Raw genomic sequence first — 27,789 nt, 5'->3', positions numbered from 1 at the left:
CCCACAGAGCCCAACATGGACGGCGGGGGCTTGGTGAAAACATGTTGAGTAAAGGAAAGCAAGAAGCCATCAGAAGTTCGACATCATGCACCCGGGCAGAGATGAATGGACCAAACAAGGCAAGGCTGGGTCCCCAAGTCTGGGCTGAGATAGAGCGACGGGAAGAGGGAGATGGGGTAAGAAATGGGTACTCAGGGGCGCCTGGGTGGCTCAGTCGGTTAAGCATCCGACTTTGGCTCGGGTCATGATCTCACAGTTTATGAGTTCAAGCCCTGCGTCAGGCTCTGTGCTGACAGCTCAGAGCCTGGAGCCTGCTTTGTGGATTCTGTCTCCTGCTCTCTCTGCCTCTCCCCCGCTCGTACTCTGTCTCTCTCTCAAAAATAAATAAAACATTAAAAAAAAATTAAAAAAAAAAAAAAAAAGAAATGGGTACTCATAAGCCAGTGCCAACACTGACAAAAATGGAGATCATTGGGCTGAGACTTTTTTGTTGTTTTAAGTAAGCTCTACACCCAATGTGGGGCTCGAATTCATGACCCAGAGATCAAGTGTCACATGCTCTAAGACTGACCCAGCCAGGCACCCCCTGAGACTGTTTTTCTTTTTTTTTTTTAATGAATTATTTCATCTGGCTGTGATAGTGCCTACAAAGTGGGTGATGGCCCCAGGCTGTAGGAGAGGGAAGCAGGACCCAGACACAGACTCAAGGGAAGTAAGGGCCCAAAGCCGTGCAGACAGGACGTGAGGCAGCCGGCTTTGCAGCCACCTGCAACCCCCCCTTAGGCCCCCTGGTTTGCCTAAGGGTGCACAGGGCCAGTGGGGTGAGACTGAAAGGTCCCGGCTCCCATCACAACTAGCCTGGACCTCTTTGGGTACTTCTGGTTGTCTCTGCAAAGGGCCTAGGGGCCGCAGCACCCCAGGCCACCACCTCTACCTGGCTCTGCTTTAAGCACAACACGTTCCCGCTGGGTCAGCTCGCAGAGGTGTGGTTAGGACAAGACTGTTTTCTCAATCGGGTGGAAGGGTGTGGGGATGAGGAAGAGAGGTGTGCTGGCCGTGGCAGATGCCCAGATAGCTCTGTCCTGAGAGGCCAGAGAGCCAGCTGCCTGGAGGGAGGGAGCTGCCCCGGCCGCCGGAAACCTGCCTGTGGCTGGGCTCTCGGAGGAAATCCCTCGGTCTGCCCGGCTCAAGGGATGGCAGGTTCTTCCACACTGACCCTCCACTGCGAGCTCAGGCAGTCTGGTGTCACATGGGGCAATGGTTGGGAGCTGGACCGTGGAGTCAAACAGCTGGGGGCCAAGCATCAGTTCTGCCTGTGACCCTAGGCAAATGATCTGACCTCTGTGCCCTGACCCCCTCCTACGCAAAACTGGGACCAAACCACATACCACACCCGATGGGGCTGCTGTCAGGTGTCATGAGATGCGAGATGGCAAACACCTGGGGATGCACATCTCACCAAAAGTGCTCATCAAACCCTTAACGAGACTGCTGGGGTCCCCCCCCACCGACCCCCCAATTAAAGATGGGGAAACTGAGGCCAGTGGCAGAGCCAGGCTTCTGAGGGTGGTTTCCTGACCCTGGGACCACATCTTCCTAGTGTCTAGGCTAGGAATCCGTATTTTTCACAACCCCCCAGAGGATGGGGGCAGGTCTGCCGGGCTCCTTTAGTAAAAGGGGCAGAAGAGGTGGTGGGGGACCCTGGTACCTTGAGGATGGAGTTGTCCTGACGGGTGTTCTTCGTGTCATATCCCTCCAGCAGGCAGCAGCGCACTGTGGAGCCTGAGCCTGCGAATTCGGCCAGGTTCAAGTCGGCGAAGCCCAGCTGGGAGGGACAGAGGAGAGTGTGGGAAGCTGCAGGGGGTGTGGGCGCACAGCAGGCAGCACAAGGGTTAACTTGTCAAGGTTGAGGGGGGCAGGCAGATCCCCCGGGCCCGCCCCACAGCCCAGACTGAGTGTTGCATAATGGCACCCAAGGACAGAGGCTGGTCTGGGGCTCACATCCCTGAGCCGCACAAAGCACCCTTTGTGCCACATCCCAGCGTGCACTAGGGCAGCGCCTGACATGAAAGGACATTGTTGTCTGTGACACAGAGGCATTGTTCCCTGGGAAACAAGGCTGTGCTGTGGGAGCCGCCAGGCCAGCACGCAGGGGGGGAGGAAAGGCCCGTGGGAACTTGGTATGGCATGGTGGTGGGGGGAGGTGGGAGGGCAAGAGTCCCTCATGGAGGTTGGAGTGGGGGGCTGGTGGGAACACCTGGCTGTTCTGGGATGCAGAGAGAGGCACCAGAGACACAGAGGGAGGTGGGAGAACGTTTGAGAACAAAGTGTAGGAGTTAAGAAAGCCTTCAATAGAAGCCAGGTCTCCAGACCTGTGGGCAGGAAACTGAGTTAAGGCAGGGGGTGCTGGGATGAGGGACTTGGGGGGCAACCAAAGCAACAAGTGGCATTTACTGACCACCTGCTGCACGCAAGTCTCCACGGCAGAGTTTAGGGGCACACATGCTAGAATTAGAGGTTTAGGGGGTTCACATCCTAGCCCTGCCATCAAGTCACAGGGACCCCCATTTGGCAGAGAAGGAAACTAAGGTTCTGGATAAGTGACTTCCCCAGGGCCCCACACCACCTAACCCGCAGAGCCAGGCCCAAGACCAGGCCCTACCAGCACCAAGTCCAGCCGCCCCTCTGGGCCCCGGCTTCCTTCCCTGGAGAACGGGAACAGGGCCTGGCGAGGGCGTTTGACTACAGGACAGAGGGGAAGGGCCTGCAGGTCTGACACGCGCCAGGCACCTGCTAAGCGTCTGCCTGTAGTTCCTTCTGGGCAGCTGTTCCTGCCCATGTGAATTAGTGGCAGGAGAAATTTCCACTCTGGTGGCATCTTCCACAGCCCAGTTCTAGCCACCCTGCCCAGGGCAGAGTGCACAGCCCAGAATGCTGAGCTTCCTCAGCTCTGGTCAGTGGGAAGGGACACGCCTTCCATGCAGGGCGAGGTGAGGCAAAGGCATTTCCCCTCCGGACTGAGCCCATCCCCTGCTACCAGGCCGCCTCCCAGGGGCCACAGAGGGTGGGCTGTGAGTCCCCACCACAAAGGGGGTCGAGGGCAGAGCAGGCTTGTTCAAAGCCAGAGGTGACCCTTCCGGAGCCACCTTTTCTCACTTTTCCCAGGGGGTGCCATGCAAATGGCAACAACACAGACGTGCAACAGCGGGGGCTGGCGGAGTACCCAGCACCCAGCCGTACAAGGGGATGCTGCCTATGTTAGATGGCAAAAGGAATTTGTGAGGATGTGAAAACATGCCCACAGTGTACCAGCAAGCGGAAACCACGCTGTCGAATCTGTTTAGAACAAGTCTCTTTTGTGTATTTAAAGATCCCACTGTCTGTGTGCACATAGGTACACGTACGGGGAGCTCATTCCATACTCCTCTGACCCACACGCGCGTATGTTTTATTCGCTGCTCTGTGTATTTCCTAACTTTCTTTTCCTTAAACGGTCTGGAGAGACCTTAACGAACCCAAGGATGGGATCTGGGGAGGAAGCCTACAGGGGAAGGGGGTGGAAACTTCCCTTTTCACTCCGAACTTCTGTGCCATTTGTGTTGTGACAAGCACATGGGACCTTTATATTAAATGCAAAGACAATCAATAAAGACATTTCCAAAAAACAATACATCTCATGCAGAGCTGAGTGTCTCCTGTTTGGGGCAGAGAAGGGGCTGGAAGTTCTTCTGGGAGCTTCTCTCATGCCTGTTCCACCCCACTATCCCTTCACAGCCCCACTCACCTTGGAATAAGCCTTCCCGCCTTTCAGCTCCTGCACAGAGAGACAGAGACACAAGCAGCAGCGTAACTGGGGAATCCAAGCGATCTCGGGCATCTCCCTAGGTGCCTCCCACCCCACACCAAATCTGACTGCTGGGGGGGAAGACAAGCCAAGGGGCAGAGCGACTCATTCCATGCTCTCTCAAGGGGACAGGTCAGGGGATGGGCCTAAAGCCACTGGACCAGCGGCCTCACACCCGCCGCCTTGGCCTTGGGCCCGCAGCCCCCCGCCCCAGCCCGGAGCCCAGCATCACCTTGCGCACCGACACACGGAAGATGCAGGGGTCCAGCAGGCCGGTGGCCGGGTTGGCGCTCATCTTACACACGAAGGTGAACCTCTTCCGCCACCGCACGCAGTTTTCCCGCACCTCCTCCCTGCAGGGCAGACAGACAGGTGAGCACAAGCAGGCAGGTCAGCACAGGTATCAGGGACAGGGCTGGCCTTTAGGGAGTAGAGGGAGGGGGGGAGCTCTGGCTTTTTACTTTGTATCAGAGAGTGACTGTGTTTTCCTAACAAGAACATGCTTGTGTAAGTGTTGCAAAAACAAAAATAGTAAGTGATTAAAAGTGAAAAAACACAAGGTAGGGGTGAGGTCAGGCTGGAGGCAGCTACTCCTTGTCCCTGCTCCCAGCACTGCCCCCTCCCCTTGTCCTGTGGCTCCTTCCTCTGCCATTACCTCCCACTGGCCCCTGACCATTCTGTTCGGCCGACCTTCACAACAGTCTTCCCCAGCAGACGAAAAGCGAGGTAAGCTGCCCAGTGTCGCCCAAACAGGAAACAGTTGGCCTTCGGAGACCATTTCTTTGCCACTAACAACAACAATGATAGTAATAATAGCCATGTCTAGCGCTCGGATCGCACTTCACACGTGCTGGGCAGCTCCACGGCACTTTAGTGGGGCTGCTCCCAGGGTCAGAGACCCACGATCACGCCCGCCCTTCCAGCAGCTGTCTGGGACGGCTACTACCCTTAGCCCCATCCCACATGCACAGACGCCGGAGCTCAGGGGGCTAGCATGCTGGCCCGAGGCCCACCGCAGGCACAGCAGAACAGAGCCTTGACCTTGAGCAGTGGGCCCCAGGGGCTGCATGCGTCACTCTCACCATACCGGCCTGAGACACCACCTTGGGGTCCTCGGCTTCCCTGACACTAACTGGGGGTCTGGCCTTCCGGCCCGCACTCCTGCTGCACCTGGGAAGTATCACCAGACCGAAAACCGCAACACACCCTTAATAGGGAAATGCTTCGTGCCCTGGGAGCCAGAGCAATGCCAGGAGCTCCCCCAGCCTCTCCCAGCTACTCGGCAGGACCTGGGGTGGCACTGGTGAGTCTGCATCCCTGCACAGCTCCCCGGCCCCCCATAGCCCGCCTGGCAGAGCCCGTGCTCAGGAAGGGGTGGCCACGGAAGGGAAGGGACGGCATGAGAGACATTATCTCCTGCTTCATCATCCCATCTAACAGGAACAGCCACGTGGACAGATGAGGAAGTGACCGCCCTACACCCCGGGGGACCCGAGGATCACAGGTTAATTGTCAGACTGGGGCCTGAGGTTGGAGGGTCAGCGCAAGCAGAGCATCATTGGAACGGGGGCGTGTTTGCTTTTCGCACGACCTCAGACAGTAGGCTCTATGCCACCCCCTTCCACCGCTGAGGGCACTGGGACCCCAAGAGACTGCCCCAGATCACATCCCCAGTGACTGACAGTGCAGGATTTGAACCCAGGACTGTCTGACTGCAGTCAAAGCATTTGGCCATCACCTTGGTTCACAGGCCCCAGAGCCGGGGAAGGCCTGGCAGGTGGAACCCACCAGGGTTCTGGGGCCAGCAGTGCCCTGCGATGTACCTGAGACCCCACCAGTGTCTCTGACTGACAAGTATGAGTCAGGCACTGAGCCTGTGGTGGACTTTATTCACAGACCGACAGTGACAGTTACCCCGGTGATGACTCAGTGTCACCAGGAGGGGGTGGAGGGAAGGGTGAGTCAGGGTAGATGACTGACTTGCAGGGGGGTGACATTCAAGCTCAGGCAGGAATGAAGAGAGGGGAGTAGCCAGTGGGGGAGACAGTTCCAGGCAGAGGAAACAGCATGAGTGAGGAACAAATATACTTTGGTTTCCTTGGCTATGAAAACCCCTGCGCCAAGCCTCTCTGAGGAGCCCCCTCCGGACTCTACAAGGCTTCTCCTACATCCTGTCGGGGCCGTGACGAGGGACAACAGGACTTGGGTCAGGCAGACCTGGGCTCACGGCCCTCAGATCACTGAGTGACTCAGCGAGAGCTCGACCTCTCCACCCTCATGGGCAAAACAGGCACGCCACCCGCTGACTTGTGGGCACCAGGAGGCATCAGTAGGTCCCTCAAAGGCCCCAGCCTGGGGAGGTCTGTGAGACGTGTCTTGCGTGATGAAGACACTGGGGGTCCAGAGGGACTGTCCCCAACGTGCTCTGACCTTGTTAGGAAGGGGAGCTCCAGCGACTCCCTGGCAGCCCCAGTACTGGCACAAACAGAAAAGGTTGGGGCTAGAGACGAGGGGGAGGGAGAAGAGTGCCCAACCCCCAGCAGACGTGGCAGGGACCTTCAAGAAGCGGGTGCCACAGGGGGAGCAGGGGCCCTGGGCTGGGGAGCAGCCCCTGCCGCAACCATGCTGGTTCCACCCATTCATTCAAATATGTGCCAGTCCCTGTCCTACACACTGGGACCACCGCAGTGACCAGCTTACATTGTGGTGGGACAAAAACGAGGTCAAGCAAACTAGAAAAAGAAATAGTAGTGGGCGGAAAGAACTAGAATTACCTTTATTGGCAGATAATTTGAGCTTGTATGTAGAAAATCACAAAGTGGGGCGCCTGGGTGGCGCAGTCGGTTAAGCGTCCGACTTCAGCCAGGTCACGATCTCGCGGTCCGTGAGTTCGAGCCCCGCATCAGGCTCTGGGCTGATGGCTCAGAGCCTGGAGCCTGTTTCCGATTCTGTGTCTCCCTCTCTCTCTGCCCCTCCCCCGTTCATGCTCTGTCTCTCTCCGTCCCCAAAATAAATAAACATTGAAAAAAAAAATTAAAAAAAAGAAAAAAAAGAAAATCACAAAGAATCCACTAAAAACTATCAGAATACAAGAGTTTAGCAAGGTTTCAGGATACAAGATCAGTAAACAAAAATCCATTATTTCTATATACTGGTGAACATCCACAATGAAATGAAGGAAATAATTCCATTTACAGAAAAGCCAAAAAGAACACAATAAATAGGATCAAATTTAATGAAAGAAGTACAAAATATATTCTCTGAAAACTACCAAACATCATTGAAAGAAATTCAAGAAGATCTAAATAAATGGAAACACATCCTACAGTCATGTTTCAAAAGATCTAATCTTGGTGTGACAATACTAGCAAATCGATCTAAAAATTTAACACAATCTCAGCTGGCTTCTTTGTAGAAATTTGACACATTGGCCCTAAACCTTCGAAATTTAAGGAACCAGGATAGTCAAAGCATCTAGAAAAAGTGGAACAGAGCATAATCAAAGGATTCAATGTCTCTGGCTGCAAAACTTCTACAAAGCCACCATAATCAAGAAAAGATGGTTCTGGCCTAAGGATGGACACATAGATCATCGGAATGGAATTAGGAGCTCAGAAATAAACCTTCACGTTTATGGTCAATTGCTTTTCAGCAAGGGTGCCTGCCGGTAGGGGAAGAGGATAGTCTTTAACAAAAGTTGCTGGGACAATAAGATATTCCTGTGCGAGTGAATGATGTAGGACTCGTGTCTCACACCACATACAGTAACTAACTCAACATGAATCAAAGACCTAAATTTAAGAGCTCAAACCCTTAACCGCCTGGGTGGTTCCAGATGGTTAAGCATCTGACTGACGGGCTCAGGTCATGATCTCATCGTTTGTGAGTTTGAGTCCTGCATCGTGCTCGGCACTGACACTGTGGAGCCTGCCTGGGATTCTCTCTCCTTCTCTCTGCCCCTCCCCAGCTTGTGTACCTGCTCTCTCTCTCTCAAAATAAATAAATAAAAACTTTTTTTTAATGCCCAAATTATGAAAGTCTTCAAAAAAATATAGGATAAATCTTTGTGATCTGGAATTAGGCAAGGGTTTCTCAGATAGGACCCCAAAAGAACAGGCAACAAAAGATAGAAATGCTGGATTTCAGGGGCGCCTGGGTAGCTCAGTTGGTTGAGCATCCGACTTCAGCTCAGGGCATGATCTCGTGGTTCGTGAGTTCAAGCCCCCTGTCAGGCTCTGTGCTGACAGCTCAGAACCTGCAGCCTGCTTCAGATTCTGTGTCTCCCTATCTCTCTGCCCCTCCCTTGCTGACACACACTCTCTCTCTCAAAAAAAATAAAATAAAATAAAATAAAAAAAAGAAACAGCTTTCTCAATATTGAAGACACATTAAAAAAAATGTATAGGCACATAAAAAAAAAGAAATACTGGATTTCATCAAAATTAGCCTTTTTTGTGACTCAAAGGGCACCATGAAGAAAGTGAGACAGTGGCTCAGTCAGTTAAGCATCTGACTTCAGCTCAGGTCATGATCTTGTGGTTCACGGGTTCAAGCCCTGTGTCGGGCTCTGTGCTGACAGCTCAGAGCCTGGAGCCTTGCTTTAGATTCTGTGTCTCCCTCTCTCTCTCTGCCCTGCCCCCACTTGCGTGCGTGCGCTCACGCGCGTACTCTCTCTCTCTGTCAAAAATAAACAAACATTAGGGGTGTTTGGGTGGCTATCAGTTAAGCGTCCAACTTTGGCTCAGGTCATGATCTCACAGTTCATGAGTTCGAGCCCTGCACTGGGCTCCATGCTGACAGCTCAGAGCCTGAAGCCTGCTTTGGATTCTGTCTCTCCGCCTCTCTCCGCCCCTCTCCGCCCCTCCCCTGCTCTCTCTCCCTCTCTCAAAAATAAACATTAAAAATAATTAAAAATAAATCAATAGTGAGAAGGCAACCCACAGATGAAGGAAACTATCTGCAGACCAGATACATCACAAGGGAATTGTCGCCAACCAATATGTAAAGGGCGCTTACAACTTAACAGTGAAAAACAACCCAATTTAATATTGGGCAGATGATCTGAACACACATTTCTCCAAAGAAGATACGCAAATGGCCAACAAGCACATGAGCAGCTGCTCAACATCATTCGCCATCAGGGACACACAAATCAAAACTATAACGAGTTACCACTTCATACGCACTGGGAAGGCTATAATCAAGACCGATAATAACAAGTGATGGCGAGGGGGTGGAGACACTGGAACCCTCCTACACAGCTGGTGGGAATGTAAACCGGTGCACCCCCTTTGGAAAACAATCTGGCAGGTCCTCAAAACATTCAACTCAGAGTTACCTTATGACTCAGCAATGCTACTCCTAGGTGTATATCCAACAGAAATGAAACATACGTCCACAAAAAACAGATTGTGCATGAATGCATACAGCGATATTCATAACAGCTCAAAAGCGAAAGCTACCCAAATATCCATCAACCGGTGAATGAATCCATTAAACGTGGTCTATCCATTCAGTGGAATTATTGCTCAGCAATCAGAAGAAATTAAGCACTTAACACCTGTTACCCCGTGGCTCAACCTTGTGATATGCTAAATGAAAGAAGCCAGTCACAAAGAACTGCATGTTGTGTGATCCCACTTACATGAGATGTCCAGAATGGGCAAATCGCTAAGAGATAGAAAGACTGGTTGGTGATTGCCAGGGGCTAGGGGATTCGGAAGAAAATAGCGAGGGACTGCCAATGGGTATGACGTTTCCGTTTGGGGGTGATGAAAATGTTCTAAAATTGACTGTGCTGATGGCTGCACAACACTGTCAAGAGACTAAAAGCCACTGAAATGTGTGCTTTAAACAGGTGAAAAACCAAAAAACACGGTAGGTCGGATAAAGAGAGAAAAATGGAGAAAACAGAGGGGGTGTGGTTGGTGAGGGAGCAGGGGGTTAGGTGTCATGAGGGGCCTCAAGGGCCCGGGTGAGGTCTTTGAATCTTATTCTGATGGTGCCTCTGTCTTGCCACGTCGGCTTTAGGCACAGGCAGAGAGCAACCCTGGAGTAGGTGGGTGGAAGGGTGGAAAGCAGCCAGAGGCCCAAGCCTGAAATGGGAAGCTGGGGGCCGGCCATGGCTTCCACGTGGACCCTCAGATCTCCACTCACCCCCCCTCCACTCAACTCAGCCCAGGCGTTGGAAGCAGCTGCTGGAGACCTGAGGAGAAAGCTCACAGTGTCGGGCACGTTGAAACACCCCAAGGAATTAGGATTAGTGTCTGGGAACAAAAGCCGGTATCGGATTGTAGGCTCTCTCCCTGCCCCTTTGTGAGTCTGCCCTGGGAACGAGCGGCCAGGAAGCCTGAGGCCCTCTCCGGGTTCCTGTGGGCCTGCCAGGCCGAACCAGAGAAAGCCACGTGGTGCCCTCCCAGGCTCAGGTAACAGGCGCCTTCCTCTCCCTCCGCAGGAAGATGGGCCAGGACAGGGCTCACCGGAATCAGTGCTGGGCCACCCCCTTGTTTCCACAGGGCTCTAAATACACACTACGAAATGCCACCACTCCCACGGGAGAGGCTCACACCTCCGCCCTGGCCCACCCCAGGAGGGCACAGGGAGGGTAAAATAAACACCCAGCAGCGGCCATTTCCCGAGGGCCTGTCATGTGCTACCTGGAGCCCTTCGACACTGAAAGTTGCGTGCTATTGTGGCCAATCCTCGCTGAGTGAGGCTCAGAAAGGTTGAGTCACCCACCCATAGTCGCAGAGCTGTGAGGAGCATGCCTGTGTCCAGAGCCCATGTCACAGAGCCAGAGATGGCCCAGCCAGGACTCGGCCCTACGGCCACCTCTGGAGAGAGGGACTCGGGCACCCCTAGTCGGGTGGAAGGGAGTCACAGGTTCAGGAGAGGGATGATCGAGGGAGATGAACACAGGCTCAGGGGCAGGGGAGGGCTGTTCATAAAAAAGGCAGGAATGAGGATGTCAAGCAAGTCAGTTGCCATGAGCCCCAGGGGGGAGCTGGCCAGGCTTGTGGAAGTCTCAGGGACTTGATTCACTCATAAACCTTTTATTAAGCACTTGGTAGCTGCCAGGTAGAGCTGAAGGCCCTGGGGATACGAACATCGAACGAAACAGAAATTCCTGCCCTCCAGGGACTTACAGTCTGGCAGTGCGTAGTAGGAGACCGACAAAATGGGGAGACACATATCAGATGGTGGCCTAAGTGCTGTGGAGGAAAAAGGGGACCAGGTGGGGAAGCAGGCAGTGCCCAGGCGGAGAGAGCGTGAGAGAAAGGTGACCAGGGAAGGTGACATCTGAGCAAAGAGCTGAAGGAGGTGAGAGTGACCCAGGCACTGGGGACAAGCCGTCCAGGCAGGAGGAAGAGCTTAAGTGCAGAGACCCTGAGGTGACAGCATGCCTGACATGTTTAAGAGACTTTTTAAAAATGCTTGTTTATTTATTTTGAGAGAGAGAGAGAGAGAGAGAGAGAGAGAGAGAGGGAGAGAGAGCACGAGCAGGGGAGGGGCAGAGAGAGAGAGAGGGAGAGAGAATCCCAAGCAGGCTCTGTACTGTCAGCGCAGAGCCCGATGTGGGGCTCGAACTCACGAACCGTGAGCTCGTGACCTGAGCCGAAATCAAGAGTTGGAGCCACCCAGGTGCCCCTTGACATGTTTAACAAAGCCAAGGAGGCCAGTGTGGCTGGAGCAGAGTAAGCAAGGGGGCCGGTGGGGGCGAAACTGGAGAGGGGGTCATGGCCCCAAGCTTCCAAGCCGTGGAGAGGTGCCGTCGATCATGGACGTCCACGTGTGCACAGGTGGGTAGGGAAGGACAGAGAGACGACATGAGGGGAAGGGCAACTGTGTCCTTTTCTTTCCGAACTGGAACTATCAAGGTGGCTTTTTTTTTAAAGCACAACTAGGGGGAAATGAACTCGTCTGGGAGTTCTCAGCATTGCAGTGACGTCTGAGGCCACAAAGCCACCGTGGCGAACGAGCCCCGGCAATAGCAGAGGCCCCACGCGAGACCCCTGATGGGTGGCTAGGACCCTGACAGGTGAGTGCCACGTGACACTGCTATGACCTCGATGGACTGTGGGCCCCGGGGACAGGGACCGGGCCTGGCTAGGCACCCTTGGCCTCTGCGTACATGGGCAGTGACAGGAGGCACAGTGAGCGCCTGTCTCGGAAAGATGGGGAGTGTGAAAGAATTAAAACCAACGAACATCTAGGGAGAAAAGTCAAAATAAGATGTTCGTTAAGAAAACAGGACTGGGGCGCCAACTCTTGATTTCCGCTCAGGTCGTGATCTGAAGGTTGCAAGCGCCGCATCGGACTCTATGCTGACAGTGTAGGGTCTGCTTGGGATGGTCTCTCTCCACCCCTCCCCCCCCCAAAATAAATAAATAAACTTAAAAGAAAATAAAAACCATACAGGACTGTGCGTCCCCTCTGCTTGTCCTGCTGACGTGGCTCAGGATAGGTGGGAAAATGGAACTAAAAAGACGATGAAGCCTAGAGAGGAGACTATCCAGAAGCCTGGACTCCGGGCTTCTGAGCAAGGGGCTCATTCTCATTCATCTGTGTGCTGGCATGAGGGGACAGGTCGAAGGAAGGAGAGAGCTCATAGCAGGTCTGGCTGGGGTGGGATGAGGGACCAAGACCGTTTTCTTCATTTCTGTCCAAGAATCATTTCTATGATCGAAATGTAAACCGAGAAATGCAAAAAGGGCGTGAGATCAGAAGGGGTGGTCAACAGCAAAATCATCTCCCTGATTCAAGTCTGGGCCCACACTCGCCCTCCTTCAGGACCAGGCGCCCCTCACCCCCCAAGCCTAGGGTTTCAGGCATGAGTACCCAGAGCCATGCTGCCAGGGATAGGTAATTACAGAGACTGGGTTTTCAGGGGAGTTTTGTTTTTAGCTTTAAGATATACAATTAGACGTCCAAATCCCAGGAGGCAGGGTGAGCCCTCCACCCACCGCAGCCCACTGTGGCCATCCCAGTGGCAGAATTCTGTTATTTCTGGGTTGTCCTGAAATAGGACAGAGCACCACACCAGGCTGCTGTCATCAGGCCAGCAGAACTCCCTTGGAGCCCCCCTGGCCCCAAATCCCAGGGCCTCTATTACGTATCCACAAAGACTTACTGTGGGTGCTGGCTTGGCACGAGGCCCCGGGTGGGTGTGGGGACACTACGGGAGCAGTCCTCCTGAGGGAGTCCCCAGTTGAGTGGGGGAGACAGACACTACACAAGTGACCGATAACTGCCACCAGCCTCCGAGAGTGCAGACAGGGGCCTGACCCGGTCTGGGGCAGTGACACCAGAGCTGGGACCTCAAGGTGAGGTTGGCCAGGTAAAGATTAGATGAGATGTCCTAGGTCATGGGAATGGCCCAGGAAGACCCAGAGGGAAAGGGGTGGCTTCCAGGAAGAGATAGGACAAGGCCAGGGAGGGGCGGGATCAGGTTGGTGAGTGACCCCAGGAGGTCTGTCTCAGGGAGCCCGGGCTTCTTCATCTGCAGAAGGGTGACACTGCCCACCGCCTGAGGCTGTCACAGGGTGACTCCGCGGTGCCGTGTCCAGCTCCTTCCTCCTGATCAGCTGGACGGGGAACACAGAGAATTCTGTCAACACGGTGCGGGTGGCTGCGTCTTTCTAGTATTTGCCTTGCCGTGTGTCAGAGACCAAGGCAGCTGGCCACCACTGAGGCCTCACGCAGATGATGATGGCATTTCATCTGTCACCACTATCTCCCCAGAGCCCAGGACAGAGCTGAGCAGAGTGCGACTCTCACTCTAGACCACATTCCCCCGCACCCCTCCAGGCTCATCTTTAATTTAATCAATAGTAAAATCAGATCCTGTTCACTGAGCTTGTTCTACAGGAAGAGTGTTTCTTTTTTTTTTTTTTTAATTTTTTAAAAATGTTTTTATTTATTTTTGAGACAGAGACAGAGCATGAGCAGGGGAGGGGCAGAGAGAGAGGGAGACACAGAATCTGAAGCAGGCTCCGGGTTCTGAGCTGTCGGCACAGAGCCCGACGCGGGGCTTGAACCACGAACTGTGAGATCATGAGCTGAGCCGAAGTCGGACGCTCAACCGACTGAGCCACCCAGGCGCCCCTACAGGAGAGTGTTTCATATACATGACCAACCGAATTTTACCACAATCCCATGAGGCGTGTGCCATTATCATTGCCAATTTACAGATGAAGAAACTGAGGTCCAGAGAAGGGCAGGATAGGTCCCAACTCACAGAACAACAGGGTGGGATGCTAGTCTGAGGCGGCCCGACATCACGGCACAGATTCACTTCTTCCCCGTGTCCGTTCCCCTCAAAAGCAGGAAGTGGACCTGGGCGGCAGGAAGTGCTTCTTCCCGGGCCCCAGCCACTCGAAGGCTGTGAGGAGTGGCGGGCCAAGTTGAAGTGAGCCCCCATCCCCCGCCCCTCAGAGAAGTTCGGGACTCCCAGCAGGAGACACCTCAGAGGCCAGGCTCCACGGTTCCCCAAAGTCGGCTCACTGCCGCGTCCCCGGCACCCGGCCCAGACCAGCATCACGACCCAGGAAGCACAGCAAGATCCCAGAGCCTTAGCAGCCCCGGCGTCCCCGTCACTCAGGTGACGAGGGATCGGTGCGGTGGGAGCCACCTCCTGGCCACAGGCTGTCCATGGCCCCCAGGGTCCTTGCAGATGGGAACCGGTTAGGCCCTTCGGTGCCTCCCCCTGGAGCTGGAGCAAGGATGCGGCACGGCCAACAGTCACCAGAGGAGCAGAGAGTCGGGAGAAGGGAACCCGGGGTATCAGCGGGGCAGCCCATGGAACAGCCTCCGGTGTGACCCCACGCCCAGCCTCAGCACCTCGCCCTCCCAGCCGCCTGGCCTCGTCTGCACCTCCGGCTCATGACCACCGCCGCCCGCCAGCACGGAACCCCAGTCTGGCAGGGAGTGGCTCAGTCGTGGCCACAGGCAAGGCCCCATAGGACAGGGCTTCTCGGACTTGAGTGAACACCGCAAACTCCTTGGCTCGTCACGCAGATTCCCAGGCCCTGCCAGAGCTACAGAATGCAGGGTGTCTGGACCTCAGCACCACTGCCATCCCGAGATGGAAATTCTGGGTTGTGGGGGCAGGGGTGGGGGGGGAGGTCTCCTGTGCATCGTCGGATATTCAGCAGCACCCTGCCGGGAGTACAACGCCAGCTGGGGCCACCAAAACTGTCTTCAGACATCGCCAGCTGTCTCCCCAGGGACAAAGTCACCCCATGAAGAACCACTGCTGCAGGCCTCGGGCCGAACTTTTGGAACACGCCCTCCTGTGATCCCGATGCAGGAGCTGGGCCCCCACCTAAGAGAGGGCACATCCGCAAGGACTGAGTGGGACCCCAGGGACCCCTCAGCCCCAGCTGTGCTCCTGGGTTCCTGAGAACGCTGGCCCCTGGATTCTTCCCATCTAGCCCCTACAATGACAGGTAAGCAGAGCGAGGCTGCACCCCCTAAGTCCCTCCCAGCTGGTCCAGCAGCCCCGGGGAAGGGGGTGCTGTCACGGTGCCCAGCCTGCTCCTCCTCAGCCACACCCACTCCATCATCTCCAGCCCTTGGCTGGGTTCCTGGAAGAACGAGCGGTCGGTCACAGTGATGCAACCCAGGTTCCCGGCTGATGAAACCCAGCCCAGGCCGGGAGAGGCAAGAGTCTAATAAGGAAACAATTTAAATCCACAACATCTGCCTGCGCTTCCCCGAAGAGAAGAGAGCACAGCCGCCCGGGGAGGGGCCCACCCCAGGGAGCAGCCAAGGCGTCCATCCAGGGGCTGTGAGGCGCTCGAGCTCCCATCCCAGCAACGTGGCCAACGTGGCAGCCCAGCGGCATCGGGCTCCTGCCAGGAATTCAGGGCCGCGTGCAGGGAAGCAGCTTGCTGTGGCTCTGACACTGCCAGTGACAGGGTGAGGCGGCAGCCAGTTCCTAGAAGCCAGCCACTCTGTGCTGACACCGGAGTGCTGGGCAGGGGCGGGGGCGGGCGGGTGGAGGGAGGGGGCCCCCGGCTGCCCCGAGACCTCTTCTCTGCTCCCCTGCCAATAGGAGTCCTGCTGCTGGCCCAGGAGCAAAGGCTGGCATCAGCAAGTGACCCATGGAAGTACAGAATGGACAGCCCCCCTGGGGGCTTCAGAAACTCCACATCGGAAAAGGGGTAGGGGGTCAGCCAAACCACTCAGGCTTAGTGGGGAAGCGTCAGGGTTAGGAGTAGGATTCCGGAGTCACATGCACCTGAGTTTGAATCCTGCCATTCATCAGCCCCACAACCCTGAGCTGGATCAAAACCCCAAAAGCGGGCAGGTGCCAGCTTCCCCATTTTGCAGACACAGGCACATAGCCTCTCTGCCCCAGCCTTCTGCACCCAGTCAGGCCATGTAGGTGGCCTCCCCACCACTCAGGCGAGGGCCTATGGACGCTCTTCTCAACTGACAACGGTGGGCCATTCCCTCTTGTTCTCAGAGCCATTGAAGGGGTCCAAAGTAGACTGCTAGCTTTGACCAAGTGCTGATCCAATCCCACGCACCCCACTACCCAGTGTGACCCAGCCTGGCTCCTGTTTCCTAGGGATCCAGGCATACGTGCCAGGTGCTACTCAAGCATTAACTCTCTGCAGGCACGACCGCCACCTACTTCACAGATGAGCAAACTCTCAAGAAGTCCTCTGCTCACACAGGAGGTGCTTATCTGGCCCACCAAGCCTGACCTCACGAGCCCACCCCTAGAGGGCACTCACGTGGAATGGGGGATGTGGCTGCAACCGTCGGAAGCAGGAAGCCAGGCTCCTAACTGAGCCTCCCCTTGCCCACCCTAGGACCATATATCTGGATATTTCCCCAGGCCTTGAACCCGGCAGGTGGCCCAGGCTGCTCTTGGCTGACTCACATCTGGGTGGCGTTTGAATCATCCAAGGAAGACAAACAGGGGGGAGGGAATCCCATCCCCAGAGTCCTGTTCCTTGAATGGCTGGACGTAAGTGAGTCACAGGTGTGTCCCTGTCCTCTGAGCCCCTATCCAACCCCGCTAGGCCTTCCAGGTAAGCACCCTTCCCCCAACTACTGTAGCTGGACAAATCACTTCCTCTTCTGGGTCTGGGTCTTAGGTGAAAACAAAACAAGGCTCCTGTGTCTCAGAGCGTGGGACTCCTGGACGCAGGGCCTTTGTCTCACTCACTGCTGCTTCTGAGTCCCGGGATGACACCTGGCACATAGTAGGTACTCAGTAAGTATCCAATGACTAAATCAGTGACCTTCACAGCCCTGCTCTCAACAAGGGCTGCCATGGGCCTTCGTGCAATGCTCTTTCCGTCTCCAGGAAGAGGGCCTCCCAGCTGTGGCTGGGCCATGTCCTCTGGCTCTCCACAGAGTCCAAGGTGTCGAGAGTTACCGCTACCTCTGGATCTGTCCCCAGCTGTTCCCACTGCCCCGCACACGGCTCCCTGGTCTTCTGAAGTGACCGAGGAATACTCAGAGACCACTCAGACTCAGAGTCATGTCTCCTCACAGACTCAGACCTGTTTTACTGCCATCTTCAGCATTTCTCCAAGATTCCAACCACAGGACAGAAAGCTCAGGGTCAGGTGGGACCATGAGGCCATCACTCACCATTCTCTACCTCCTCCTTGACACCTGATTCTCCTACAGACTCATGCTCTGACCCTGGGCCAATCACTGCCTCTGTCATTCACTTATGCCATATACATTAACTGAGCATTAGCTACACTGAGCTGGGCCTGAGGGGGACGCTGAAGATACCCCCCGAATAAGCCTGGGCATCAGTCTTGTCTGCATCCAAACCGGGCATGGCCATTCTCACTCATGTCCATGTGATTCCTCTTCAGCCAACTCAAAATCTTCAGAAGGGGCTGGAGCCTTCTCTTGGCATTCACAGAGAGTACCCAGTCAGTCAAAGGGCCATTCCCAAAAAATGGGGCAGGGCCAGAGCAGGAGGGAGAAGCCAATGCCTCCCCTCCCCCTCAGTGCTCAGTACTTCTCTGAGCATGGTTGCGACTAATGGTCTCCCCCGGCTCATGGGCCCCCAGGTCAGGGGCCATGGCTGTCTTGGCCACTGCTGGGCCCAGTGCCCAGTGCAGGGTCAGGGCAGTAGCCTGGCTCGAATCACAAATGTTTGCTGACTGGGTGAAAAACAGGAAGAGAGAAGAGAAACAGTTAAAAGGAGAAATGGAGGAACGTGGATTTTTCCTTTCTGTCCCACCCGTGGATCCCCTCCAATAACTGCCCTGGATTAATACCAATCACTGCCAGCCTTCGCTGAGCACGTACTCTGTGCCAGGGGCTATGCTGGGTACACAACAGGTGTTAATCTACTTAATCCCACACCAAATAGCTTATCACCCCATTTCACAGATGAAGAAAGCAAGGCTTAGCGAGATCCCGTGGTCTGGCAGCCTCAAGAGCCTCTCCTCCCTCTGAACTGCCAAGCCCTGTGGTCCAGAAGCCCCTGCTGGGGTTTGCGAGCAGCAGAAGGAAAATCTGCAGCCGGAGAAGACCGCTGGCAGCTGCCAAGATGAGTTATGGCCTCGTAAACAGGAGCGATGCTTATCAGGTCAGGATGGTTCAGACCGCCCTTCCAGCAAGACTGAGGACCTCCTCCAGGCTTCCAGGCACCCAAGAAGGAGCTTCAGTTTTGTCTAGAGGCGCCCAGCACTCCCGAAGGCGTGGGAGGTCTCACGGCTGTTGCTGACACACATGTGTGCACACACATCCTCAGTGTTCAGCTCCCAGAGTCTCAGCACAGCCCTGTAACCAGCCCCCAAGGAAGAGGACAGGCCTCAGAAGTCCCTCCCAGGCATGACAGCCACCCGGCAAAGATAACCTCATCCTGACCTGTATCAGGTGGGTTTTGAATCAGATTGTTTTTGAACTTTATATAAACAACATCACACAACGTGCTCCTGTCTGCTTCCTTCCCTCAATGTCGTTTGTGACGCCCGTCCTGGCTGTGAGGGGCAGCGGTGGAGGCTCGAGCCTTGTTTTTGAACCATTCCATGATGACCGAGGTGGGAAGCTGCCCTCTCAGCTGAAAGCCACCTCCGCTTCTGCAAACTGGAGCCCCAGGCGGTCAACACCATGGCTGCCCCTGGTCCTAAGCGATCTGACTCCTCCACCGGCTTCCTGCCTGGGAAAGGTCCAACCCCCTCCTCCCATGGCCTCCTGCCACTCCAAGCCCCCAGGCCACTGGCTCCTCCCTGCTCAGCACCCTTGCCCTCGCCCTCCCTCCACCCCAGGGTGCTCTTCTCCCCACCGCCTGCCCACTCCTCTCTGGGACCAAACCCAGCATCGCTTCCTGTGTGTGGCGGGGGAGGGCTGTGATTGTAGGACTTTACCCCCAGGAGCCACCACGGGCCCTACACACAGAAGGTGTTCAGGAAATTATCCCTGAGGGACTGAGGGCCGCAGGTGTGCTGCCCCCGCGTGTCTGCTTGCAGAGAGGAAGCAATGGGAGGAGAAGATGCCGGGCCTGCGAACAGGACCCAGACTTCTGCCTTCCTTCCCAGAGCCCTCCCGAGCCCTGGGCTATATGCACCTTCTCCCCTCTCAGCAAGTTTCGTCTGTGTTTGGCTGCCAGGTACGTGGCCCTGTGCTGAACAGGTAGCCCCCCGCCCCCGTATGAGCACCCCCACACCATGGAGGAAGAAACCAAGGCTGAGAGGACAAGGCCTCTGGCCACAGTCACAGAGCCAGCGAGCAGCTGCCAAGGTCCAACAGCATAGCCCGGGGCGGGCCCCAACGCCCTCGTCCTCCGCATCCCACCAGGAGCATCCCCACCTCCCACAACCCATCAGTGCCCCCAGCTGCCTCTCCATCACACCCTCTGAGCCCACGGTGGTGCCCAGCTGCCCGCTATGCGGGTGAGGGCTGCTCCTGACACGGACTGATACCTCTGGCCCCGGGGTGGGGAGGGGCTGGACCCAAGCAGCTGGCAGTGGCCGGCACACGATCCGGCACACGATCCGGCACCATCAGTGCCCACGCTGGTTTGGTGCCAAGAGAGAAAAGTCCCAGCCCCGTGCCAGCAACGACCAACAGCAGCAAGTCCCAGGACTAAGATGCAGTGGAGGCCACTCCTGCCCAGTCCGGGGAAGAAGCGAAGAGACAGGGACACAGCCTATAGTGTCCCAAGATAAGGGCCCATAGTGGGTGTACAGGACAAAAGAATCCAGGGGGGGCTTCCCAGAGGAGGTGGCTCTTGGGCTGAGCAGGAGTTTAGCTGAGTGAAGCAGTGGGGGAAGGGAGCCTGAGGTCAAAGTAACTGCAGAAACAAATAGCTAGAAGAGTGAGGTCCGGTGGGAGCCAGGGGAGCGCCAGGGGCCTCCCACCCACTGAGGGGCCCCTGGCTTCCTCACCCGCTCCCGTCTCCAGAGTCTGACACCGGGGACCTCCACCTCGAGTGGGGGGGACTATCTTCAGCCTGTCAGAGTGGGTTCCAAAGCTGGCCGTGGAGAGGGTCCCTTCCCGCAGGCAGGAGCCCACCCCACCCCAGCCCAGGCCCTCCTGGGGAGAGTGCCCCAGCTCTCTCTGGCTCAGAGCCAAGCACCCCAAGGTTCTAACCAATGGGGGCAAAAAAGCACAGAGACCCACTGGGGCGCCTGGGTGGCTCAGTCGGTTAAGTGTCCAGTCTTGATCTCGGCTCAGGTCATGATCTCGCAGTGCTTCTGGGTTCAAGCTGCACATTAGGCTTGGTGCCGACAGCAAGAAGCCTGCTTGGGATTCTCTCTCTGCCCCTCCCCTGCCCTCTCTCTCTCTCTTAAAAAATAAATAAACTAAAAAAAAAGAAAAGGCACGGTCACGGAGACCCACCGGAGACCCTGTGCTCCAGCATGCTAGCACGCCCCTTAGACACTAAATGTGCTCCTCGCCCACTCCCCCACTTCTGGAAGGCAGAGAGCCCCCTGGGGAAAGTGCGCTGTCTCCACAGCACTCCCGTCAGTCCTGGCCCACAAACAAGTGCCAGCTGCCACAGGACCAGTGGGCAAAGGGGGTGGGAACTGAGGTGTGCACCCAGCCCACCGCTGTGACTCAGTCCAGGGATGGGAGGATGGACTGCAGTGTGCACTGTGCTTCTAGCATGTGCCAGAAGCCAACCTGGACGCTTGACAGGCATTATCTCACTGCGCCCTCCCAAGAACACTGCGAGGCAGGCACAACCAGCCCCACTTGGTAGGGTCTAAAGGACTAAGTCCCTTGCCCAAGGTCACACAGGCAGCAAGAGGCAGGACAGGAATGTCCTTCCCAGTCCTACAGCAGGGGCAAGGCACCAGCCTGACCGAACACGCAAAGTCCTCCATCAGAGCTGCTTCCTCCTGACCGCTGAACCAAGTTGGCTGAGGGGGCTGCTGGCTGGCCACTCTCAGTTGACATCTGGGTAGTGACGGGGGGATGGCGACTCCAAGCCTGCACGTGGGCGCCTTTCCAAGCCCAAGGTGCCAAAAATGGCTCAGAGCGGAGACCACAGGTTTGCAACCACAGCCCTAAGCAGACACCATTGCCAGGCACAGACTGGGCAGTTTAAGGCCTCACCAAGGCCACCAACGGCATGGTGTGACTTCACGGAGAGCCAGAAGGCCCAGGAGATGACAGACATCGGGTCACAGGGCACATCTGAAGCCCTGGGAGCTGGTCTGGTGCCTCTACAACTAGAAGCACTGGCCAGGCAAGATGGATAATGAAGAGAGACGCCCCTGCTGCCCCCACCTCATGTTAAGTTACAGGTCACCTTCTAAGCAAATCCGATGTCTGTCACCTGCTCAAACCTTGCCGTGGCTGTCTGTCAGGATGAAGATAAACGCATACTGGCTGCCATGGTGTTGTACTGCCCATCCCCGGCAACAGGCAAGTGACCGCACGGTCGCCTCATGGCAGTCACCAGACTCCATACGCTGAGTCCTCAGGCTCCTGAGGCACGTGAGCAGACAAGCCAGTGGCCGTCACAAGGCTCAGTAAAGGCTTCCCAAATGCAAGTCAGGACTTCCAGGTACCGAACAAGCCGAGTTCAAGGGCACTCAGGGCCCTCAGACACACGATGTCATCGCTGCTAAGAACCCCTGGCCAGAGTGGCTACCAGGACAGAGCCTGAAGTGAGGAACAGGCCTCAGGGAATAGTCTTGGCTCCAGAGACTCAGATCGCCTCAGGTCAGGGCTCTGCCACTGCCAGGCTGGGAGACAGGCGGCAGGGCTGCCAGGGTGGCACCTGCCAAAGGTGTGGCCAGCTGGCAGCAAAGGCCAGGTCCAAGGAGCAGACACCAAGGCCAGGCATAGGCTGGACAGGTTCAGGCTTCACCAGGGGCACCAGCAGCACGGTCTGACCCTGCAGGGACCCAGCGGCTGGCCTTGTGCCACAGCCCGGCTGCCTGGGGTAGCCTTTATGGCTCGCCAGCAGGACCTCTCTCCGCAAGTGTCTGCCTCCTCATGCCCCCCAACCCGCACAAGGAAGGCCTTCTGCAGAGGCCCCGGGGACCAGGCAGGACCTAGTAAAGTGAGGGAGACAGACTATGGCAGAAGTCCAAGGGTGTACAGTGGGGTCAGGAGCCTAGAGCAGGCAGCCCGTGGAGAAGGCAGTCGCAAAGCCCCTTGGGCCAAATGCTGCCACGCGGCACTGTTGCCAGATACCCAACTTAAAAGAAACCGAAAGTCTGGATTTTTACTCTGTCAAAAACTATCAGAGCACAGTATGGGGCAGCCAAACCCCAGCGATATTTGGCCACTGTGCACCCTCTGAACTTCCATCTTCTAGCAGCCACTAAGCAATAGTGGTGCCAGTCACTTCAGGACCAGGAAACCCACCTGCCCACTCTGCCTGCCAACCTTCTCTGCAGTCTGCCCACTCCTCTCTCTCTCCCTGCCACCACGCAGCCGGGCCAGCAAAACCCGCTCAGCCAATTCCAACTGGCCCTTACAGGGTGCTGGTCAGGCCGCCTTGTGTCTTCTCCACTCAGCAGCCAAGAGCCATCATCCTAATGGGCAAACCAGGCCGCACTGCTCCCCTGCCCCTCGGCTGGGCCCTCAAGGCCAGGAGCAGTCAGGCCCGGCAACTCCTCCTGAGAGGACTTGCTATAAGGTAAATCAGCGCCTCCCTCTCCCTCCCTCCCCTGGCACCGCCAGCACGTGCATGGGCCGGGCCACAGGACCCGTGCCAACCGGGCACAGAGCCCTCTCGGGATGTTTGGGATTCTTCTTGCCTGAAGGATAGATTGGCTCAAGGCTGGAAGCCTGCACCCTGCCCTGGAGAGACCACGGCCCAGCCTGCTGCCTCCCAACTCACCAGACTTGGCTGGGACCTCGGCATCCCTCCCAGGACCCCGGGAAAGCCTTCCAGATGCCATTTGGATGCATCTGCCTGGAAGGCCTCCAGGCAGGGACCTTGGCAAATGCCTACTCTGCCCCAGTGCCAGCCCATGCCTGGCCCCAAATCCACGGCAGCGATTTTAGCTTCACCCCCACCTGTGGCCCTAGGGCCCCTTTTCCTCAGATGTCACAGGACCTAGCTTGGTGCCTAGAAAGTATCCAAATCTGGACTTTCCCAATCTGGACCCAGCCCAATAAAAAGAACCTTCTTCAAAAGTCTGAGGATATCACATGGGCTGTAGCTGCTTCCAGCCCTCTGCTACCAAGGCAAGGCAGGACTTCGGAGCTGGGCCTGCCCGATTTAAATCACAGCCTTGCCACTCCCTAGCTGAGTGACACGGGCCCATCACTTCAGGTGTCCTGACCCCAGTTTCCTCATCAGCTCATGGAGCGGTTCCAGGGCTCAACCGATCACACATCCAAGGTGCTCGGCAGGTCCCTGGCACACGGTAAGTACACATCAAAGGCAGTTTAAACCCTGATGATAAAAAGGTTATCTTCCCAACTGCATTACCAGATGGGTGACTGGCACGTGACTTCACCTCTCCGGCCTTGGTGCCCCTCCGGGTGACCAAGAGGATTAGCGGACATACCGCTTGCAGAACACTGAGCACGGCACCGGGCACGTAGCGCCGGCCCTCAGAATATGGTAGCTGTGAGCGTCACTGTTCGTAAGGAGGCCTCAGAAGGCTGAGGCTGGGGAACAGCGCGACATACCACCTGTTCTACCTGCTCAAATTGGGTCAGGCTGGAGCTGTGTACCCGGCTGTTGCCATGGTACCCAACATAAGGAAACACTCCGGCTAGGAAGGCGGGTGCTGCAGGGGTGGGGCCTCAGGCCTGCCTCACTCACACAACCCCCATGCCGCCACCAGCAGTCTCTGGGCCATCCCAGGGGTCCCTGGGGTTGGGAAGCGTATGGTGTTGGATCTGGGCCCAGGATCTGAGCAGGTCTCATCACCTCTGACCCTATTCGAACTCCAAAACAATGGGGCCTTGGCCATCTGGAAGGGTGGGCTGTGAGGCGGGGCTCCCAGACTGCAGAACAGGATGGGTGGGATGGGAGTGGAGGTGAAAGGAGCCCAGGAACCCCTATCTCCTGGGCAGAAGCCAAAGCAGCTCTAAAGCAGCCTCAGGTCCCAACATCACTGTCTGCTCTCTTGAGCCACACCTGCCCAGCAGCAGACAGGTACCCAGAGCTCACTAAGCGTCCAGCCTTGGGGGCTCAACGTCAGCTCCTCCCTCCACAACCCTCTCAGGTTTCATCCAGGATGAGGGCTGGGAAAAGCTGTTTGGGCTCGGCTGGGTTCAGGGAATCCATGGCTCCTTGCCAGGAGGGAAGAAGGGGAGGCAGAGGGTGAAATCCACACGCTGTGGGCCAAAACCTAGAACTTTCTAGAGCTTCCTAGATGAGGAGGCAGCTTTATGGCAATGGAAAGGCTGACGGGCCAGGTAGGGTGACGGTGGCCCTAGTGCCTGGGAGGAGACCTCAGTCTGGGGCTGAATACCGGTTCCTCAATGGGATCCAATACCCTGCTCACATATAGACCCTCTGCTGACTCCAGCTGGTCCCTCCAAGACACAGGACGGCTGGGGCCTGGGGCCTGGACCCCTCCCTCTGCCACAGTAACTACAACTGCTGCAACAACAGGCACAGACATTACCCATGATCCTCACAACTCTAGGGACAGGTGTGACTTCTCCCACTTCACAGACAAGGCAACAAAGGCTCAAAGGTAGAAGAGGGTAGTGGTTAAAAGCACACCCCAACTCTGAATCTGGGCTCTGCTGTATTTGCTCAGGCAAATCACTCCTTCCCTGAGCCTCAGTTTTCACCTCTGTAAAATGGGGATAAAAATCCTACAGCGCCCCCTCTCCACCTGGACCCGGCTCCATGGCATAGTCAAGGAATTAAGGAAGAAGTGCTAATAAAACAGGCAGCACAGCACCAACAAATGCTGGTTCTTGGAATCCAAGAGGTTAGGTAACTTGCCCAAGGTCACCCGGCCGTGAGTGGCCGACCCCAGGCCCTAGCTCTGAGCACAACCCCACCCCCAAAACCTTGTGCTGCTATGTGGGTGGCCACGGGATCACAGGCTTCCCAGGCAGCGGAGGACCGCCACCAGCCCCCACAGCAAAGGGCAGCCCTTCTCTGAATTCCTCAGATAAGCAATTCCTGGCAGACTGGGGAGCCTCCGGGCCTAAGTGGGCCCAAGTGCAGAGAAAAGGCACCCCACCCTGTCCACACCGGAGATTCCTAAATCTGGGTTAGGCTGTATGCCCACCCACCCTCTACCCCACGCCCCGTACCCGTCCTCCCAGATCAACCAGATTCATCCAACAGGTCTCCAAATAGGCCAAGTTGACAACTACCTCCTGTGAGGTCCCTGGAAAGCCCTTACTTCCTCTTTCTGGGCCTCAGTTTCTCCATTGCAGAACCATGAAACAGCTCCAGCCAACTGGGCCCACAAGGAGGTCTGAGGAGCAAAGGGACAGACCAGGGAAGGGAACCAGCATGTCCTAGGCACATGTCCCAGGCCCTGGTACTGCATTCTATCTACTGAAACTTCTCCACAACTCTTACAGAGACCTGCACTGGGCCCAGAAAGTGACAGATCCAGGACTCAAACCCCCATCTGTCAGACTCTCTCTGATCACACACTCTGTCAGACACTCTCCCCACCACAGGCCCAAACTATGTAATCCCAGGTGGGCCCATTCAGTGGGGGCAGCTTGGGAACTCAGTCACCCTCAGCAATGAGCTGGACAGCTGGACCTGCAGGATGGGGAAGAACACAAAACCAAACTGGATTGGGCCTCTTTCTGAGAGAGTGGCAGCCTCCTTAACAAGGGCATTTGCAATGCAAAACAACCCAGCCCCAGCCAAAAGAGGACAGTCACTCAGAGAGGGCTGGGCAGGCCAAAACCTAGCCACCTCCCTCCATCCAGACCAGGAGTGCCTGGGAACCTGTGGCTGGCCCAGTCTCTAAATCATATGACAGCCCAAGCGGCCAGCTGGGTGCAAGGTGGCCTGGAATACTCCCGATTGCCTCAGCCCTTCCAGGCACAAACCCTGGTGGGCTCTTTGTGCAAGTCTGAGGAATGGGCCGGCATGCAGGGCCCCAAGACGGGCTGAAAGAATGAACCCCCACCTAACCAGCTGGTCACCTGCAGACGGGTGCCCGGCACCCTGCCAGCTTCTCAGGCCCAGACCTCCCAGATCACTCAGCCCTGCCTTGTGCAAACCTGCCCCAGACACACATAATCCCCAGAACTCCCTGGGCCCACAAGGGCGCTTCCACGTGCCAAGTGACTAGATCTGGCTCATCATCCCCCTCCCCTGCAGGCGCGACTGCCCCAGCTCCTACCTTGACGACAAGCTGACAAAATCCCCGCCATCCAGCAGCCGGACTTTGCAGAAGAGGACTCCGTTCACGAAGGGGACCGCAGTCAGCTCCTCCAGGGTGAAAGTGGTTTGAAATTTGAATTTCTTCTTCTTCATCAAGAAAGCCATGAGCGAGTTCCCTGAGTCTGAAGCCCCGAAGGCCAAAAAAGGGGGGAAGCCAGAAATCCCCAGGATTCCTTTCCCTACACCACACCCCCTCCTCAAAACATCAGAGCCGGATCCCGCCCAGATGGTGGCGAAGGCGGCCGAGCTGGCGGAGATCTGAGTCCGGAGGGCCCAGGTCTGAGCGACCAGTCCAGTTCTCGGGCCGGCTGGCTTCACCGTCGGGGAGCCGGGGCTCGGAGGGGCTCGGAGTGGCCGGGGGCTTCACCGGCATGTAAACAGCGGGGCATGGCCCAGGAGGCAGGGGTAGGGGTGGCGGGCGGCGAGAGACCGGCCGCGCTGGAGGGCAGCATCCCGCACCGCGGTCCCCGGGGAGCTCTCAGCCGCGCTACCGGGCGCGGCTGGCGGACCGGGGAGGCCGAGGGCGGCGGGCGGCCCCGCCCCCGCCCCGCTGGCGGCCGGGGGAGGCGCCCTCGCCGCGCACACGCCCCCGCACCTGGGAGCGGGCGGCCCTAGCAGGTGAGTCCGGGGCTGCTGAGGGCACCCCCAGGGGGCGACCGGGAGCTCTGGGGGCCTCTCCGGGAAGCGCGACGGGGACACTCCCGGCCGGGAACGGCCGGCCGCAGCCCCCTCCGGGCGGGCACCAGGCCCGGGCAGCCGGGGCGCCGCCTCCTCTTCGGTCCTGGGTCCCGCGCCGCGGGCCCCGGCGGAGCTGAGGCGCCTTTCCGGCCGGCCGGTGGCACCCGCCTCGCTCGCCAACTCTGCCCAGCACCCCGCGAGCAGCAGCGCCGCCGCCTGCGCTCCGGACGCGGCAGCCCGGGCCCGACGCTGTGCGGCGCCACTCGGAGAATGCTGAGGCCCAGCGCGGCCGCCCGCGGAGCCGCCGCCGAGCGCGGGAGGGGCGGGGCACCGGCGGCCCAGGCTGCCCGCGATTGGGCGACCCTGCGGGGCGGGCGCGGAGCGCGATTGGGGGACGGCAGCGTGGGGCGGGACTTGCGGAGGCAGAGGCGGCCCAAGACGCTTGGATTGGTGCGCCGCGCGGCTGGACCCGCCTCCTCGGACTAGG

The 27,789-nt window shown here is 57.0% G+C and overlaps 1 protein-coding gene across 1 annotated transcript in view; it reads right to left on the bottom strand.

Annotated features, from left to right (window-relative positions):
• Positions 1 to 27,538, bottom strand: part of EEIG1 (estrogen-induced osteoclastogenesis regulator 1) — a 34,242-nt gene extending 6,704 nt beyond the window's left edge. Inside the window, exons 1-4 of the mRNA XM_053204571.1 lie at positions 26,584 to 27,538; positions 4,077 to 4,197; positions 3,785 to 3,814; positions 1,709 to 1,825 (exon numbers count right to left, since the gene is read on the bottom strand). Of these exons, the coding sequence (XP_053060546.1) occupies positions 1,709 to 1,825; positions 3,785 to 3,814; positions 4,077 to 4,197; positions 26,584 to 26,729 (414 nt within the window). The 5' untranslated portion in view covers positions 26,730 to 27,538. The remainder of the gene's footprint in view (positions 1 to 1,708; positions 1,826 to 3,784; positions 3,815 to 4,076; positions 4,198 to 26,583) is intronic.
• Between the last annotated feature and the right edge of the window lie 251 nt (positions 27,539 to 27,789).

This window comes from Acinonyx jubatus, chromosome D4 (assembly GCF_027475565.1).
Source record: "Acinonyx jubatus isolate Ajub_Pintada_27869175 chromosome D4, VMU_Ajub_asm_v1.0, whole genome shotgun sequence".
Lineage (NCBI taxonomy): Eukaryota > Metazoa > Chordata > Mammalia > Carnivora > Felidae > Acinonyx > Acinonyx jubatus.
The sequence above is the reverse complement of the archived record's forward strand: the minus strand, read 5'-3'. Positions and strand labels throughout refer to the sequence as shown.